The 14729-nt window shown below is 51.3% G+C and overlaps 2 protein-coding genes across 9 annotated transcripts in view; one reads left to right on the forward strand and one right to left on the reverse strand.

Annotated features, from left to right (window-relative positions):
- LOC100736962 (liver carboxylesterase) overlaps window positions 1–8236 on the reverse strand; it is a 34064-nt gene extending 25828 nt beyond the window's left edge. For 2 of the 6 annotated variants that reach the window (XR_014804958.1, XM_084958488.1), the window contains exons 1-2: window positions 8129–8236; window positions 4907–5111 (exon numbers count right to left, since the gene is read on the reverse strand). Coding sequence is in view for 3 of the 6 variants with exons in the window: in XM_084958488.1 (XP_084814614.1) it covers window positions 4907–5111; window positions 8129–8180 (257 nt within the window). In the remaining 3 variants the exon portion in view is untranslated. 6 annotated transcript variants of the gene reach the window in all.
- The window catches only part of LOC146402280 (uncharacterized), a 73830-nt gene continuing 64088 nt past the window's right edge, over window positions 4988–14729 (forward strand). For 2 of the 3 annotated variants that reach the window (XR_014805859.1, XR_014805860.1), the window contains exon 1: window positions 5111–5572. Coding sequence is in view for 1 of the 3 variants with exons in the window: in XM_084960236.1 (XP_084816362.1) it covers window positions 5339–5572 (234 nt within the window). In the remaining 2 variants the exon portion in view is untranslated. Of the gene's footprint in view, window positions 5573–14729 lie in introns of all 3 variants that reach the window. The other variant, XM_084960236.1, reaches the window with a different exon arrangement.

Genomic DNA, 14729 nt, shown 5'->3' on the forward strand with positions numbered 1-14729 from the left:
CGCCTTAGGAGAACCGCCTTCTAGCCCTGCCCCAGCCACTCACTTGCTGGGTTTCCTTGCCTGCTCTGGGTCCCACTGCCAGGTGTAAGGGGACGGAGTGGTTTCTGTAAGGGACTTGCCTCGCTAACATGAGAAGATTCTATCATCAGCCCGTCACAGGCAAGCCGGATATCCCTAGAGCAGATCTTAAAGAGGCAGGAGAGGGTATCATCAATGCTGCTTATTGAGCCCTCCCAGCATCCCAGTGGTTGTTTTAAATACTCTCTCTCTCTCTCTCTCTTTTTTTTTTGGGTCTCTCTGCCTTTTCTAGGGCCGCACCCGCGGCATATGGAGGTTCCCAGGCTAGGGTCTAATCAGAGCTGTAGCCACCAGCCTATGCCACAGCCACTGCAACGCCAGATCTGAGCCGCGTCTGCGACCCCCACCACGGCTCACGGCAATGCCGGATCCTTAACCCACTGAGCGAGGCCAGGGATCGAACCCGTAACCTCATGGTTCCTAGTCGGATTCGTTAACCACTGCACCACGACGGGAACTCCTAAATTCTCCTTAAATATTAACTCATTTAATCTTCAGATCAGCCCCATGATATAGGTTCTATTATTATCCCCATTTTGCAGTTGAGAAAGCTGAGGCGCAGAGAGATTAGGGAATCTGCCCAAGGTCACACAGCCAGGAGGAACCACACTCTGTACTGCACACTGTCTGTGCTTATGTTTCCCAGAACATTACAAGCAACATTTCTGATCTCAGTGTCCCCAGAAAGCAGGCATCACTGGTCCCAGTATGTAGATGTGGTAGCTGAGGCACTAAGGTGCTTGGATGACACAGCTGTCAAGTAGCAGAGTCAGAACCCCAAAGAGAGCCTCTTGATTTCCACCCAGGGGGGAACGTTCCCTAGGTCAATGCTGGGCATATTATTTATAAAGGAAGAAAATCAAAAATTAAAGACTCAGGAGTTCCCATTGTGGCTCAGTGGTGATGAGCCAGACTAGTACCCATGAGGATGCCAGTGTGATCCCTGGCCTCGCTCAGTGGGTTAAGGATCCAGTGGTGCTGTGAGCTGCGGTGTCGTCACAGACGGGGCTTGGATCTGGCATTGCTGTGGCTGTGGCCTAGGCAGGCAGCTACAGCTCCAATTTGACCCCTAGCCTGGGAACCGCCATGTGCTCCAGGTGTGGCCCCAAAAGCAAAAAAAGAAAAAAACATTCTAGAGATAAGTGTCTTATTATTCTACAAAAAAGATTCAACGTCTCTAGTGTTCAGATAAATGCAGAATGGAAAGCATAATTATATATTTAATGATGATGATAATTATTATCATAATTTTGCTTACTCAGTAGCCAAAAAAAGTTTTAGTAAATCCAAGCATACCAAAAATTCAGCTAATGGAGTGTAGTTGGACTATTTCTGGAAGGAACTTTGTATTTATTTTTATTTTTTTTCTTTTGTGTTCAGGGCCACACTTGTGGCATCTGGAGGTTCCCAGGCTAGGGACTGACTCGGAGCTGTAGCTGCCGGCCTACATCACAGCCACAGCAACTCCAGATCTGAGCCACGTTTGCGACTTACACCACAGTTCACGGCAACGCCGGATCCTTAACCCACTGAGCGGGCTGTGGATCGAACCCTCATCCTCATGGATACTAGTCAGGTTCGTTAACTGCTGAGCCAGTTCGGGAACTCCTGGAAGCAAACTGTTAACATACTCTTACTCAGAAATGTAATTTCTTGGAGGTCCTGTCGTGGCTCAGAGGTTAACGAATCCAACTAGGAACCATGAGGTTGCGGGTGGATCCCTGGTCTTGCTCATGGGGTTAAGGATCCAGATTTGTCGTGAGCTGTGGTGTAGGTCACAGACGTGGCTCGGATCCAGCATTGCTGTGGCTCTGGCGCAGGCCTGTGGTTGCAGCTCCGATTCGACCCCTAGCCTGGGAACCTCCATGTGCCACAGGAGCGGCCCTAGGAAAAGCAATAAAAAAAAGAAATGTAATTTCTTGGAACTTCTCCAAAAATATTCATGAATTTGCATGACGATTTAGGTACAGAATGTTCCTCACAGTACTAATTATATATTATTGCAAAAATCTGGAACAGTCGATAAGGAATTGGGTAAATAAATTAAGACGCCGTGAATAAAGTACTGCGACTGTTAGTGTCAGGTAGTGATATTTAATGACATAGAGTGATCTCATGATGTACTTCAGTGAGCAAAACAGGCATGCAAAGTGTCTGTAGAGTGTGATAGGCTATTGTGATGTCAGAAGACCTATAGGAGTTCCTCGGTGGCTCAGTCAGTTAAGAATCAATCCGGTTTGGCCACTGCTGTGCTTCTCGGTACTCCTGTGGTATGGGTTTGATCCCTGGCCCGGAAACCTCCCAATGCTGAGGGCACAGCCAAAAACAGAAAAAGAAAGAAAGAAAGAACGGTATGTTTGAACTTTGTCCAGCTTCTGCTGAAGAGCTCTAAAACCCTTGGGATTTCCTGAGCGATGAGAGCACCAAAGGTTAACAAGGTGATTGGGGACCTCACCTAAGGATGCAAGTTGGGTGCCAGAACCACCGTGTGATTCCAGGGTTGGAACTTGCCGTCACAGCCCCCTGACCGCTGGAAAAGGTCGGGAAAAGGGAGATGGGCTGGAGGGGGAACTCGTGCCCAATGGCCAGTGGTTTCAGTCATCCTGCCCGTGTCACAAAGCCTCCAGAAACCCCAAAAGGACAGGGTTCGGAGAGCTGCCTGGCTGGTGACCCCAAACTCTTCTCAGGGCGACCGTGCCGGGCCCCAAGCGCCAGGAGGCTGGCAGCCGCTTTGTCACGGGCCTCATCTTGTGGGTCTCCCGCTGGCTAGTGCTCTGTACCTTTACTATGCGTCCTGCTAAGCGGCTCCTCTAGCGAGTAAACCAGTTTTCCGAGTGCTGGGAGCTGCTCTAGCAAATTAATAGAACCCAAGGAGGGGGGCCCGGGCACCTCTGATTCAAAACCACTCCGTCAGAGGCCTGGGTAACAACCTGGACGTGGAGCTGGCATCGAAGGCAGAGGGAAGTATTGGGGGACTGTGCCCTGAACCTGTGGACTCTGGCGCCGACTCTGGGGACAGAGGGTCACAATCAGTTGAAATGTCGCACGCCCACATAGCGGGAGAACTGCTGTCTGGTGTGGAAGAGAGCACACACGTGAGACCTGGAGTCAGAAAGTTATGTGATCCCATTTTGAGGGGGAAAATCTGCCACAGATAAACGACTGGAACCATAGAATCAAAAAAATGAACGGCAGGTCTCCCTAGGTGGTGGAATTGTGTATGATTTTCACCTTCTCTGCTTTACTTACCGGTACCTCCTCACTTGTAGGTAATACGTATTTTTATTGCTTTTGCAGTCAGGAAATAAAACATATACTTGCATTAAAAAATTAAACTTGGAGTTCCTGTCGTGGCACAGTGGTTAACGAATCTGACTAGGAACCATGAGGTTGTGGGTTCGGTCCCTGCCCTTGCTCAGTGGGTTAGGGATCTGGCGTTGCCGTGAGCTGTGGTGTAGGTTGCAGACACGGCTCGGATCCCACGTTGCTGTGGTCCTGGTGTAGGCTGGTGGCTACCGCTCCGAATAGACCCATACCTGGGAAACTCCATATGCCGCAGGAGCGGCCCAAGAAATGGCAAATGACCAAAAAAAAAAAGAAACTTCTTGCTTGCAACCAGGAAATATAAACAGTGAATGTTATTTTAGCAGAAAGAGAGGAAGGAAGAAAGGGAGTAAGGAGAGAGGAAACAAACGCAGCAAGAGGCAGGACCCTAAAAATTTTCAGAAGACTTGTGCCAAGATAAATATGGTCTGAATCAGTGCTTGGCAGCTGTCCCAGGTGCCCTGGGGCACAGCGGGGAGTTCTCTTGGCCCAACTTGGCCAGGTAGCTGGAACACATCAACCACGACTCTGCTTGTGACTGGGGTGTGGACACATCTGGGATTTGGGAACTTGCCCAATCAACACCCCAAAGCCCTACCCACTCATGCCCACCTCCTGGCCCACCTCGCTCCCCACTGTGGCCAAGTTCAAGGAGAATACAGCGAATTGTGAAAATGAATACAGGGGAACCATCACTGAAAAATGGAATCCCGAGGTCAGGAGGGGGCGCTCAAGGAACATTCCACTCCACCTAAACATGGCTCTGACTAGGAAGAGGAACTTTGCACCTCTGGCTGGAAGTGACCCAGTTTATTTACTACAGGAAAGATTCCTCCGTGCCTGGCAACGGCTCAGCCAATGCGGGACTGTCATAACACAGCCAATTAACATCCACGAAATGACAAACTCCCAGTTTCCTCCAAAGGATTTTTCTGTATAATGGTCCCGCCCAAATTCTCCTTTTCTACAGAAGGGTTTACTTTCCTTTGTCTTACCAAACTTGCATGTGGTGCCCCCTCCAGTTGCACGTCCAAACTGCAAGTCTTTGCTGCTCCCAATACATCCCTGGGTTTGCCTGTAACATACCTGGCTGGGTGACTGTTCTAGATTGCTAGAGCATTACCTCTGAGTCCCCTCGCCTGCTCTCCTTTCTGTTTTCGTCCACAGGACTTACCGTCTTCTAACACATGACACAATCGATTTGTTAGCCTGCGTATTGTGTAGTAACCCTCTGCCCCTGCTACAGTGCAGCTCAGAGAGGCTGGGAGGTTTGTTCTGTTCACGAGTAGATGCCAGGAAAATAGACCATGGCTGGCAAAGTTGCTCAATAAGTACTAGTTGAATGAGGGGCTCCAGAACGCTGTGAGAGTTCTGGAATGTTTGTAAAGATCTACAATCTTATGAGGTTTCCAGACCAAGGTAGGAGTCAGTCAGAGGACTGCCTTGGCTCCTTCCTGCATCCCTTTGAGGCCACCATCCCCGCTGAGAGATGCCCCTGGCTTACATGGGAGGGTAGGAGGTGGTGTTCTTCACGAAGCTCCATGGTTCTGCAGGCTGCGGCGGAGCAAACCTCAAGGATCCGAGAGGGGGCTTGGCAAAAGGGACTCCCAGGAAGACGGCCACCGGCTGTGCCAGGCCTTCTAAGCTGACGTACTTCCCCAGGACTCGGCCCTGGGCAGTGTCCACAACAGGCGGCGAGGCTGGCTGCCCTGCTGGACATTGGGAGGAAATGAGGACCTGTCAGTGGTGAAGGTTTGAGCTGGATGCTAGGTGGGTCCTGCCGCTGTCGGTGTGTCCCGGACGAGTCGGCTCAACGCTCCAAGCCTCAGTGTCTTCGTCCAGAAAAGAGAGGGACCCTGACTGTCCTTCCTTCCTCACAGGGCTGGGTGAAGGAGGGAGCGGAACTGGAGCTATCCCAGCATCAGGTGCAAAAGAAATGCAGGAAGGATTCCTGCTGGGAAGGAAGAAGGCGCTCAGTTTCCACACCCAGGAGCCTCCGGCAACAATCATCCATCGGACCCCGGCGGCGCTGAGCTGGGCGCTGGGTGAGAGGAGGAACAAGAGGCGGCCGCTCTTCTCAGAAGTCGGACCTCATGGGGAGAACGAGCCCCATACACGCCCGACCCTACAGCTGGGAAGACAGCGGTCGGTGTCCTGGCACAGGAACCAAGTAAGTCCCCAGAGGAGAGGGAAGAGGGAGGGAGGTCCCCGGATTGGTGGCCTCGTGGAGGCAGTGACTTGGAGCTGGGCTTGCAGGAGGGCAAGGGGTGGCAAGGCGGGGGTGGCGGGGTGGGAAAGGGGTTGGAAAGGTTAAAAACAGCGATGCGAACGGGCAGAGGCGAGGCTCAGGGCCAGCAAAGGGCAAGGCCTGCCTGGGGAAGAAGAGAGGGCCCAGCGGGAGCAGGAAGAGGAACGGGGAGTGGAAGGTCATCCTGGAAAGAGACAGGGTCAGGTCCGGGAGGGTCTGCAAGCCAAGGAGTCAGGCTTGACTGAGGCTGGAAGTGAGCACGGCGAACTGTTCTGGAGCAAGAGAGAGACACAACCCGCCCGAGGAGGCTCCTGCTGGAGGCTCTGAGCAGGGTCCCCCAGAGGGAGAGAGGCTGCGGGCAGAGGCTGCGGGATCCCCTCCCGTGGAGCACACAGGTCTTTCTCCCTGAGCGCAAGCGCGTCCCCCGGCAGCTTCCACCCCAGGCCTGTCCCGCCTGCTCTGGGACCCCGTCCCGCACCCCCAGGGGGCAAGCGGCCTGAGGACCATGTTCATGCCCAGCCCTCGACGCTTCTCTTGGCCGTCCTCAGTAGCCTCGGTTGGGTTAAGCAGCCTAACGGGAGGCCAGCTCTAGCCTCTCAGCCTCCCAGCTGCTCCCCTGTGCATACAGACAGAAGGTCAACGTCTCCCTCAAAAGATCTGGTCTCACAGAAGAATATGCGACGACGAGCTGCAAGAGAGATGAAGTGGACAGAAGCCCCACTGGCCAGGGTGAAGAAGTGGGGTGCTGGGCTGAGAGGCAAAGGCCAGATGGTGACAGCAGCAGTGGCCACTTATGCTCTGGGTAATGTTCATATCTTGAGCGTTTATGATGTGCCACGTGCTTGTGCCAGTTCCTTGGACGAATCTCTACAAAAGCCTTGCTAGGTAGGTGTCAGTATGCCCATGTGATAGATGAGGAAGCTGAGCAAATGGAGGCAGCCAGTATAAACCTTCTGAAGGTGGAAATGATATGGCCGTGCCAGGATGTAACCGGGTAAGGGACGAATCCACTCCTCCTTGGGAGGAGTTCTTAGCCTGCTCTTACCCTCGGTTCCTGGCCTCAGCACCAGGAAGAAGATAAAACCCAGATGGAGCCTGGGCTGTCAGGGCTTGGCCGTCAGAGCAGTGTCTCTGGATTCAGGAGCTGGAGGTAGAATCCGGAGTGGGATTTACCAGTTGACCTTGGGCAAAAACATTTCCCTCTAGAGTCACTCTCTCCATCTATAAGATGGCACTGATGCATTTTGAGCTTCCTCCTGCATCGCTGTATTAGCTATGTTGGTTTTTTGGGGTGAAGGCCTAACCACCTTGGCCTCAGACGGGTTCGAACCTGCGCCATAAAAGTGACCCAAGGCACAGCAGTGACAACACCAGATATTTGACCTGCAGGGCCACCAGGGAACTCCTAGCCTGTCTTTCTATCCTGTGTTCTGGTGCTCTGACACCTGGGGCCTTGCTGACTCTGGAAGGACTGCCCTTTTCAGCATGAGGCAGTCCTGGAGCTGCCTTCCCAGTGGGCCAGAGCTTGTACCCCATCCGGCTTCTTTATGGGGCTCTCACACACCTGCCCACTGTCATCCTGCCCTTATCACTCCAGGGTCAACTACCGGACACTGTGGTCAGTCCCGGTGCCCCAGAAACTGTTGACATTGGCTACTCTGCCAACCCAGAACCTGCTTATCCCACCTCACCTCTTCCTTCCCTGCCATCTGCCAAGATAAAAGTTCCTACCGCCCCCCCCAGTTTCGCCTTCCTCCTTCCACCTAGTGACCCACCGGGTGCTTCACCTCCCGGCCCACCGTGGTGGGGCTGTACCTCCTCCTCTGGGCAAATGCATGTCATAGCATCTTTTCAGTAGCAGTTGAAATGATCTCCTGACCTTTGCCCCCTAGAATACCCCAAATTTTCTATTAATACGCTGTCTTTTAAAACAACTCCTTTCTGCCGTTTTTTGCATTCTCCATTCCAAACACTCTTTAGAAACAGCCCCTTTCAGCCTCACAACAGGCCGATGAGGTAAACTTTGCTGTCACCCCATTTTTTAGAGGGAAAAACCGAGGCACTGAAAAAGGAAGTCCCTTGCCTGAGGACACAGTGCTAGTAAATGCCCAGCTGGGATGTGAACCCACACACGGGGATGTCTTCAGAGTCCGTATTAATATTCCGGTAAGCTACGCTCCTTGCTTTGGCCACAGCCATGTTCATAATCAGGAGGAAAATCCAAGAGGTTCCAGAGTCTCCACTGGGATCGAGGAGGTTAGCTCGGTGTCCCCCTTGGGCGTGTGCAGCTGAGTCTAAGGGGTTTACTGTCCACTGTGTCCCCTGCTGCGGTGGATTGGCTGGGCTAGACTGTCCCAGTCCCCGGAGCCTGCACAGCCTCAGACCTGTCACACCTTTGCCCTGTACGGATCTCTGCCAGCTCGTCCCTGAGAAGGATTTCCAAAGGTCCCCCACTACCTGCATTTCAGGAGGACTTACCCCAAGTTGCAGAAGAGGCGAGGGAGGTCAGGACCAGCGGGAGAAGCCACATCTTGGAAGGAGGGCAGCTCCTATGCCTGCAGGTCTCTGTGCTCCTCAATAGGCCCCACCCCACCTTCCTCCAGCCCCGCCCCTGTCCCTCCCAGTGTAATGGGAGACAACAGAAAATTTCTCTTCCCTTTCTTGTGGGTGGCCTGTAAGCCACGCCCTCCCAGAGTTTACCCTCTTTTTTAAAAAAGAACCTGAATAATCTCTCCAATTACAGAGAGCCACACTCTTCAAACAACTTGTCTCAGAAGGGTTTCTCCCCTCCTGGACTCTCACCTCAAGGTGCTGTGCGCTTCCCAGAGGCAGCCACAAGCAGACAGATGCCTTTGGGCACGAGGAGGCTTTAGTCTGGGGTCCTCAGAACAACCTGAAAACTCTCAGAGGCACCCGCAGCCACACAGCTTCCAAGCTGGGGAATTTAGGGCAAATCTCTTCATTTCTCCAGGCTTCTGTTTCATAGAGTTCCATGCTCTTATCTTGGAAGCATATTAAATCCAACCAGCCTCTCTTCTGATGCTTAAACTACCTTTACATATTCCTGCCAGGAATATGACTTGGCCTCCTGTTGCTCACCCCCCAGAGGTCAGGGAGCTCACTGCCCATCCAGGCTGGGATCTTTGGATGGAATGTCCTCATAGTAAAGGAACTTATCTGTGCAGAGTCTCCTGCTGTAATTATTCACGCCTTCGTCCATCCTCCATTCTTCCTTTGATGTTTTTTCATTATTCCATTTACACATTCATCCTCCAAACATTGACCAGATGCCTGGCGCAATGCTAGGTGTTGTGGACACAAAGATGAGTTCAAGACATGTTCCCTCTCCTGGAGGAGCTCACGTGTAATAGGTGAGACAGATGCGGGGAGAGGTGATAGGGCGATTGCAGCGCCACGAGAAAGCACCAATGGGGAGGGACACAGGGGGCTCTGGGAACCCCTGGGAGGGTGTCCTTTACCTGCTGGGGCCGCAAGGAAGACAGATGCTCAAAGCCTGTTTCAGAGAATCTTTAAGTGTCCAACTATAGGGATTTCTTCAAACACACTCTGGTACTGATTCTTAGCTGACAAAGGCAGACTATGCATTCATGCAAAGTAGTGATTTACAGTTCCATGAATGTGCACGGGAGGACAGTCACAATCTATTGTGACAAGGAAAAAAATACGTTATAAAATATTTATGACTGCTGTAGGACACGGATTGGCAGTTCCTCCAAAATTAAACACAGAGTTACCGTATTTCCCAGCAATTTCACTCCTAGGTATATACCCAAGATTATCGAAAACATATCCTTTCAAAAACCTGTACAAAAATAGCAGCGTTATTCATAATTGCCCAAAGGGGAAGAACCCAACTGTTCCCCCAACTGACGAATGGCCAAATAAAAATCAGATCTTTTCATGCAATGGAATAGAATTCAGCCGTAAAAAGGAATGAGGCACCGACAGATGCTGCATGTGAATGCACTTTGAAAATACTATGCTAACGAAAGAATCCAGAAAGGGAAGCATATATATTGTGTGATATGGATGAAATTCCAGATGAAGCAAATCCACAGAGAGGGAAAGTAGGTTAGTGGTTGCCACAGCTGGCGGAGGGGGGAATATTGAATGACTGCTAAAGGGTAAGAGGAGTCTCTTTGACGTGATAAAGACGTTCTGGGATTAGATGGTAGCGATGGCTGCACAACTCTGCGACTATACCGAAAACCACTGAATTGTACACTTTAAAAAGGTGACACTTATGGCACGTGGACTATCTTCCTGCAGAGAAATACTTTTAAAAATCTGGTCATGTATAATATCCCATTGCAGTGAAAATACATATCTTTCTTTGGGTAGGAAAAATTCAAAGGTTATACGTCTGATTTGTATTGCAACGGCCCTTTCCTGGCTACGGTAGTGTGGGTGCTTTTATCACGTTAGTATTTTCCACTTACATCCATGGACACGTTCACTTAACGAGTATTTCCTGAGAGTTCACCATGTGGGAACCGCTGCGCTGAGGGTTTTGCATGCAGGATCTCGTTGGTTCTCAAGATAAACCTGTGACTTGAAACCATTGTCTCCCAGTGCTCAGCCAGGACAAGGAAGTGGCCCACAGCCACATATCAAGTAAGAGGAAGAGCCAAGGACTGAACAAAAGCAGCACAATGTTGCAGCCCTTACGGTAGACACCGCGGGGACCTGGGGTCATGAGCTTCGTTCTTGCTGATGGAGAGGACACAGATGTGAGGGGTGTCTCCAGGGCAGCGGAGTGAAGAGGCAGCTGTGCCTTCTCCATGCTTGCACTGTTTTCCCTCCGTCATTGGTCAAAGCTGACTTGTGCAGGACAGACCCATATGGACATCAATGAAAACTGGGCGACCAACAGCCATCAAGCACGTGACAACCTTGGAAAAACTCATGGGGTCTTGGCCAAAGTCATACGTTACAGCTGAAAGGAAGCTGCCGGAGACCCAAGCCCTGAAACAGACGTTCTTTTGCACCCATTCTCGCCACTGTGGCAGCCCGGCGCCGGGGGAGGGTTTGTGACAGCAGGACAGTCTGTCCCAGACGTGACTGCTGCCATGAAGACGGCCCAGGGCTGGGGTTCCTCCCACTTTCAGGAAAGAAACATGGGTCATAAGGAGCATCCCAGAGAGCTCCCTGCTGGTGCGAAAGGTTAAGGATCTGGTGTTGTCACTGCTATGTCTCAGGTTGCTGCTGTGACGTGGCTTGGCTCCCTGGCCCAAGAAATTCTGCATGCTATAAGGGCAGCCTGGATAAATAAACGAAAGAGCACCCTGACAAAGAACACCCCTATCTCCATCCACGTGGAACAATCGAGGCTGTCTCCTTAAGCGGACAGCAAGGCTCTTTCTAATCACTCGGCACTCATACACACGAGAGCCCTCCCTGACACATGCCCATAGCTCTTAAGGCGTAGCCATCCTGCCTTTTGCCTTGACCAGTGGCCTGTAGCAACTTGGGACACAGACCTGGCTCCTGGACAATGAAGACTGTAAGACCCTCCTAGCGAAATGCAAAAGGAAGGATGAATCATTCTCCCAGCCCTATTGGTCTATCCCACGCCCTCTTGTGACACCGACACCCAATATGCTGCAGAGGCAGCTACGCCCAGACCTGGAGGTTGTCCGGCTACACTGCGCATGCCTACTTCTGGATCATGATGACTCTGCAGAAGCGCTGGATGTGGCACCAGGCCAGACCTCAGTGTGCTTATCCTCTGTCCTCTCCCTGGGTCACACTAGCTGTAAGTGATAACGGCTCTTGTTTCAGTGGCAGTTGATAGAGATTTGGGCTCTTGGGAAATTGCCGAAGAGGGTTTCCCATGTGGCACTAGATAGTCTGAAGAGGAAAATCCTGGACTGGCCTCAATGCCTTAGTAGCCGGGCAGGTCTTAGGAGAGACCCCACCCCCACCCCCCAGCAGTTCACTCAACGGTGAAGCACAGGTGAAGCACATAGTAGATAGAGCAAGCTCTGGACAAATATGAGCCCATGTTCTACTGGGCCCTTCACTGACTTTGTCCGTTCACCATGGGACTTAGCCAGGCAGAGCCTTCATGGTGCAGAGGACACTGCGCTAGAAGAGCAGCAACCCTACAGGGTGACCTCAAGGGTCCTTTTTGGAAAGCGAGTGGTGGGGCGGGCTATGGATGAAGTGATCTCTCATCCACTATCCACCTTGGATCAACATTCTCTGAACCCAGTATACTACGACATTTTTCAATGCAGCTAGAAATGTGCAGGGTTTCTGGAACCTGCTGTCCTCCTGCTACTATTACATTTTGAGGGAATTTTGGTTTCTTTCAGTAGTGTAATGGTTTCACAGTTTATCCGTGTTTGTCATACATCAGTACTTCATTTTTTATAACTGAATAATATTCCATTTGTATGGGGATCACATTTTATTTCTCCATTCTTTAATTGATGGACATTTGAGTTGTTTCCATACAGGTCATTACAAACAATAATCCCATTGGTGGACAAGTTTTTTAAATGGACTTATTTTCTTTTTTTCGTTCTTCCTTCCTTCCTTTCTTTCTTTTTCTTGGGTGTGCCCACGGCATGCAGGAGGTTCCTGGCCAGGAATCGAACTGGTGCCACAACAGTGACAACGCTGGATCTTCAATCCACTAGGCCACTAGGGAACCTCCTGAATGCACATATTTTCAATTTTCTTGGATCCATATCTAGGAATGAAATGGCTGGGACTTATGGTAAGCCTCTGTTTAATTTTTGAGGAACGGCCAAACTGTGTCTCAAAGCAGCCACAACTCTGTTAAGACCTGATTTTCTTTCTTCACAATAGATCATGGCTATATTTCCTTGTCAGTAAACACAGGTGTGCATCGCTAGTTTGAATGAAAGCATAGTATTTCCTCAGCCAGCAGTACGAGAGTATCCTCGTGTTGTTCACTTAAAGATTCTCTGAAACAGGCTTTGAGCATCTGTCTTCCTTGCGGCCCCAGCAGGTAAAGGACACCCTCCCAGGGGTTCCCAGAGCCCCCTGTGTCCCTCCCCATTGGTGCTTTCTCGTGGCGCTGCAATCGCCCTATCACCTCTCCCCGCATCTGTCTCACCTATTACACGTGAGCTCCTCCAGGAGAGGGAACATGTCTTGAACTCATCTTTGTGTCCACAACACCTAGCATTGCGCCAGGCATCTGGTCAATGTTTGGAGGATGAATGTGTAAATGGAATAATGAAAAAACATCAAAGGAAGAATGGAGGATGGACGAAGGCGTGAATAATTACAGCAGGAGACTCTGCACAGATAAGTTCCTTTACTATGAGGACATTCCATCCAAAGATCCCAGCCTGGATGGGCAGTGAGCTCCCTGACCTCTGGGGGGTGAGCAACAGGAGGCCAAGTCATATTCCTGGCAGGAATATGTAAAGGTAGTTTAAGCATCAGAAGAGAGGCTGGTTGGATTTAATATGCTTCCAAGATAAGAGCATGGAACTCTATGAAACAGAAGCCTGGAGAAATGAAGAGATTTGCCCTAAATTCCCCAGCTTGGAAGCTGTGTGGCTGCGGGTGCCTCTGAGAGTTTTCAGGTTGTTCTGAGGACCCCAGACTAAAGCCTCCTTGTGCCCAAAGGCATCTGTCTGCTTGTGGCTGCCTTTGGGAAGCTCGCAACGCCCTAAGATTAGCGTCCTTGAAGGGAGAAACCTCTTAAAACAAATTGTCCAGGAGTCTATGGCTATCTGTTATTGGTCGTTATCTCTGGGCTGTTAATATAAAGTGGCAAACTCCGAGGGGGTGGGGTGTGACTGAGAGTTCCCAGCTGAAGCCCAGAGAACTTTGGAAGCTCTGGAGAGCTTTTTGGCTGCTGCCTCCTGACTGGGCCACTGGGCAGGAGGGACTGGAGCTGGAGGAAGCCAGAGCTGGGGTGGTGGTGGGGGGGGACTCACACAGCCCCTCCAGACCAGACCCACTGAGACCAGCGGGTATGGGGGTGCTGCTCACCTTCCAAGATGGGGCTCTTTGCTCAGGTCATGACCTCTCTCCCCTCTCCCACAGCTTGGGGTGAGTCCTCCTGAAATGCAAATCACCAGGGGACATTTGGAAATCCTTGTGGGGAGGAGGTGCCAGAGAAGCATACAGGGCAAAAGTTTCCCAGCAGCTCATGCCCTCTGGACTTGGAGCTTTGAGCCCAGCCAATCTGGTGGCCCTGAGCCCAGCCAATCTGGTGGCAGGAGACACAGGGGAGGGTAAGTGCCCAGAGACACACCTGCAGGGGCCCTGTGCAGGCAGGAAATCAGCCAACCTCCTGCCTCACTGCACCTAGTATCTTCCTCTTGATTATTAGCATGGAGGAGGCCAGGCCGTGGAGCGTGACCTCCCAGACTGTGAAGAAGTCCTCTGGGGCCAGAGGACGTGGGTTCCCATCCCAGCTCAGCACTCACTGGCTGTGTGTCCTTAGGCAAGAAGCTTTCCTTTTCTGTGCCTCTGTTGTGCTTTTCTAATGGGGGTGACAGCTCTTTCTACCTCATGGGGCTCTTGTGAGGCTGAAAGGCATTGTTGTTTCTGAAGAGTGTCCGGGATGAGAGAGGGTGCAAAGAAGGAATGCATAAATAAAGAGGTTGTTTTAAAATCTAGACAAATTGAGGTGTGCTAAGGCCCATAAGTCAGGAGGAAACTCCTACTTAGGAGATAGTTTGTTGCTCACATTTCACCAGAGGAGGGGGCCCAGCACCAGATGGTGGGCCACGAGGTGAAGCACCAGGCGGGTTGGGAGGCAGAGGGAGGAGGGAGGAACTGGGGACAAGAAACTTTACCTTGGTTGCTTGGGAGCTGCACAAACTAGCCAATTTTAACAAGCTCTGGGGCTTAGAAACCACCCACGGTTTTCAGGTACTTGGCCCTGGAGTGATAAGGGCAGGATGACAGTGGGCAGGTGTGTGAGAGCCCCATAAAGAAGCCAGATGGGGTACAGGCTCTGGCCCGCTGGAAAGGCATCTCCAGGATTGTCTCACTCTGGGAAGGGCAGTCCTTCCAGAGTCAGCAAGGCCCCAGGGGTCAGAGCACCAGAACACAGGATAGAAAG

This window comes from Sus scrofa, chromosome 6 (assembly GCF_054392235.1).
Source record: "Sus scrofa isolate SSC_HxYL_T2T_F1_AM1 chromosome 6, Sscrofa_HxYL_maternal_Yorkshire_Landrace_v2.0, whole genome shotgun sequence".
In the NCBI taxonomy this organism is placed as follows: Eukaryota; Metazoa; Chordata; class Mammalia; order Artiodactyla; family Suidae; genus Sus; species Sus scrofa.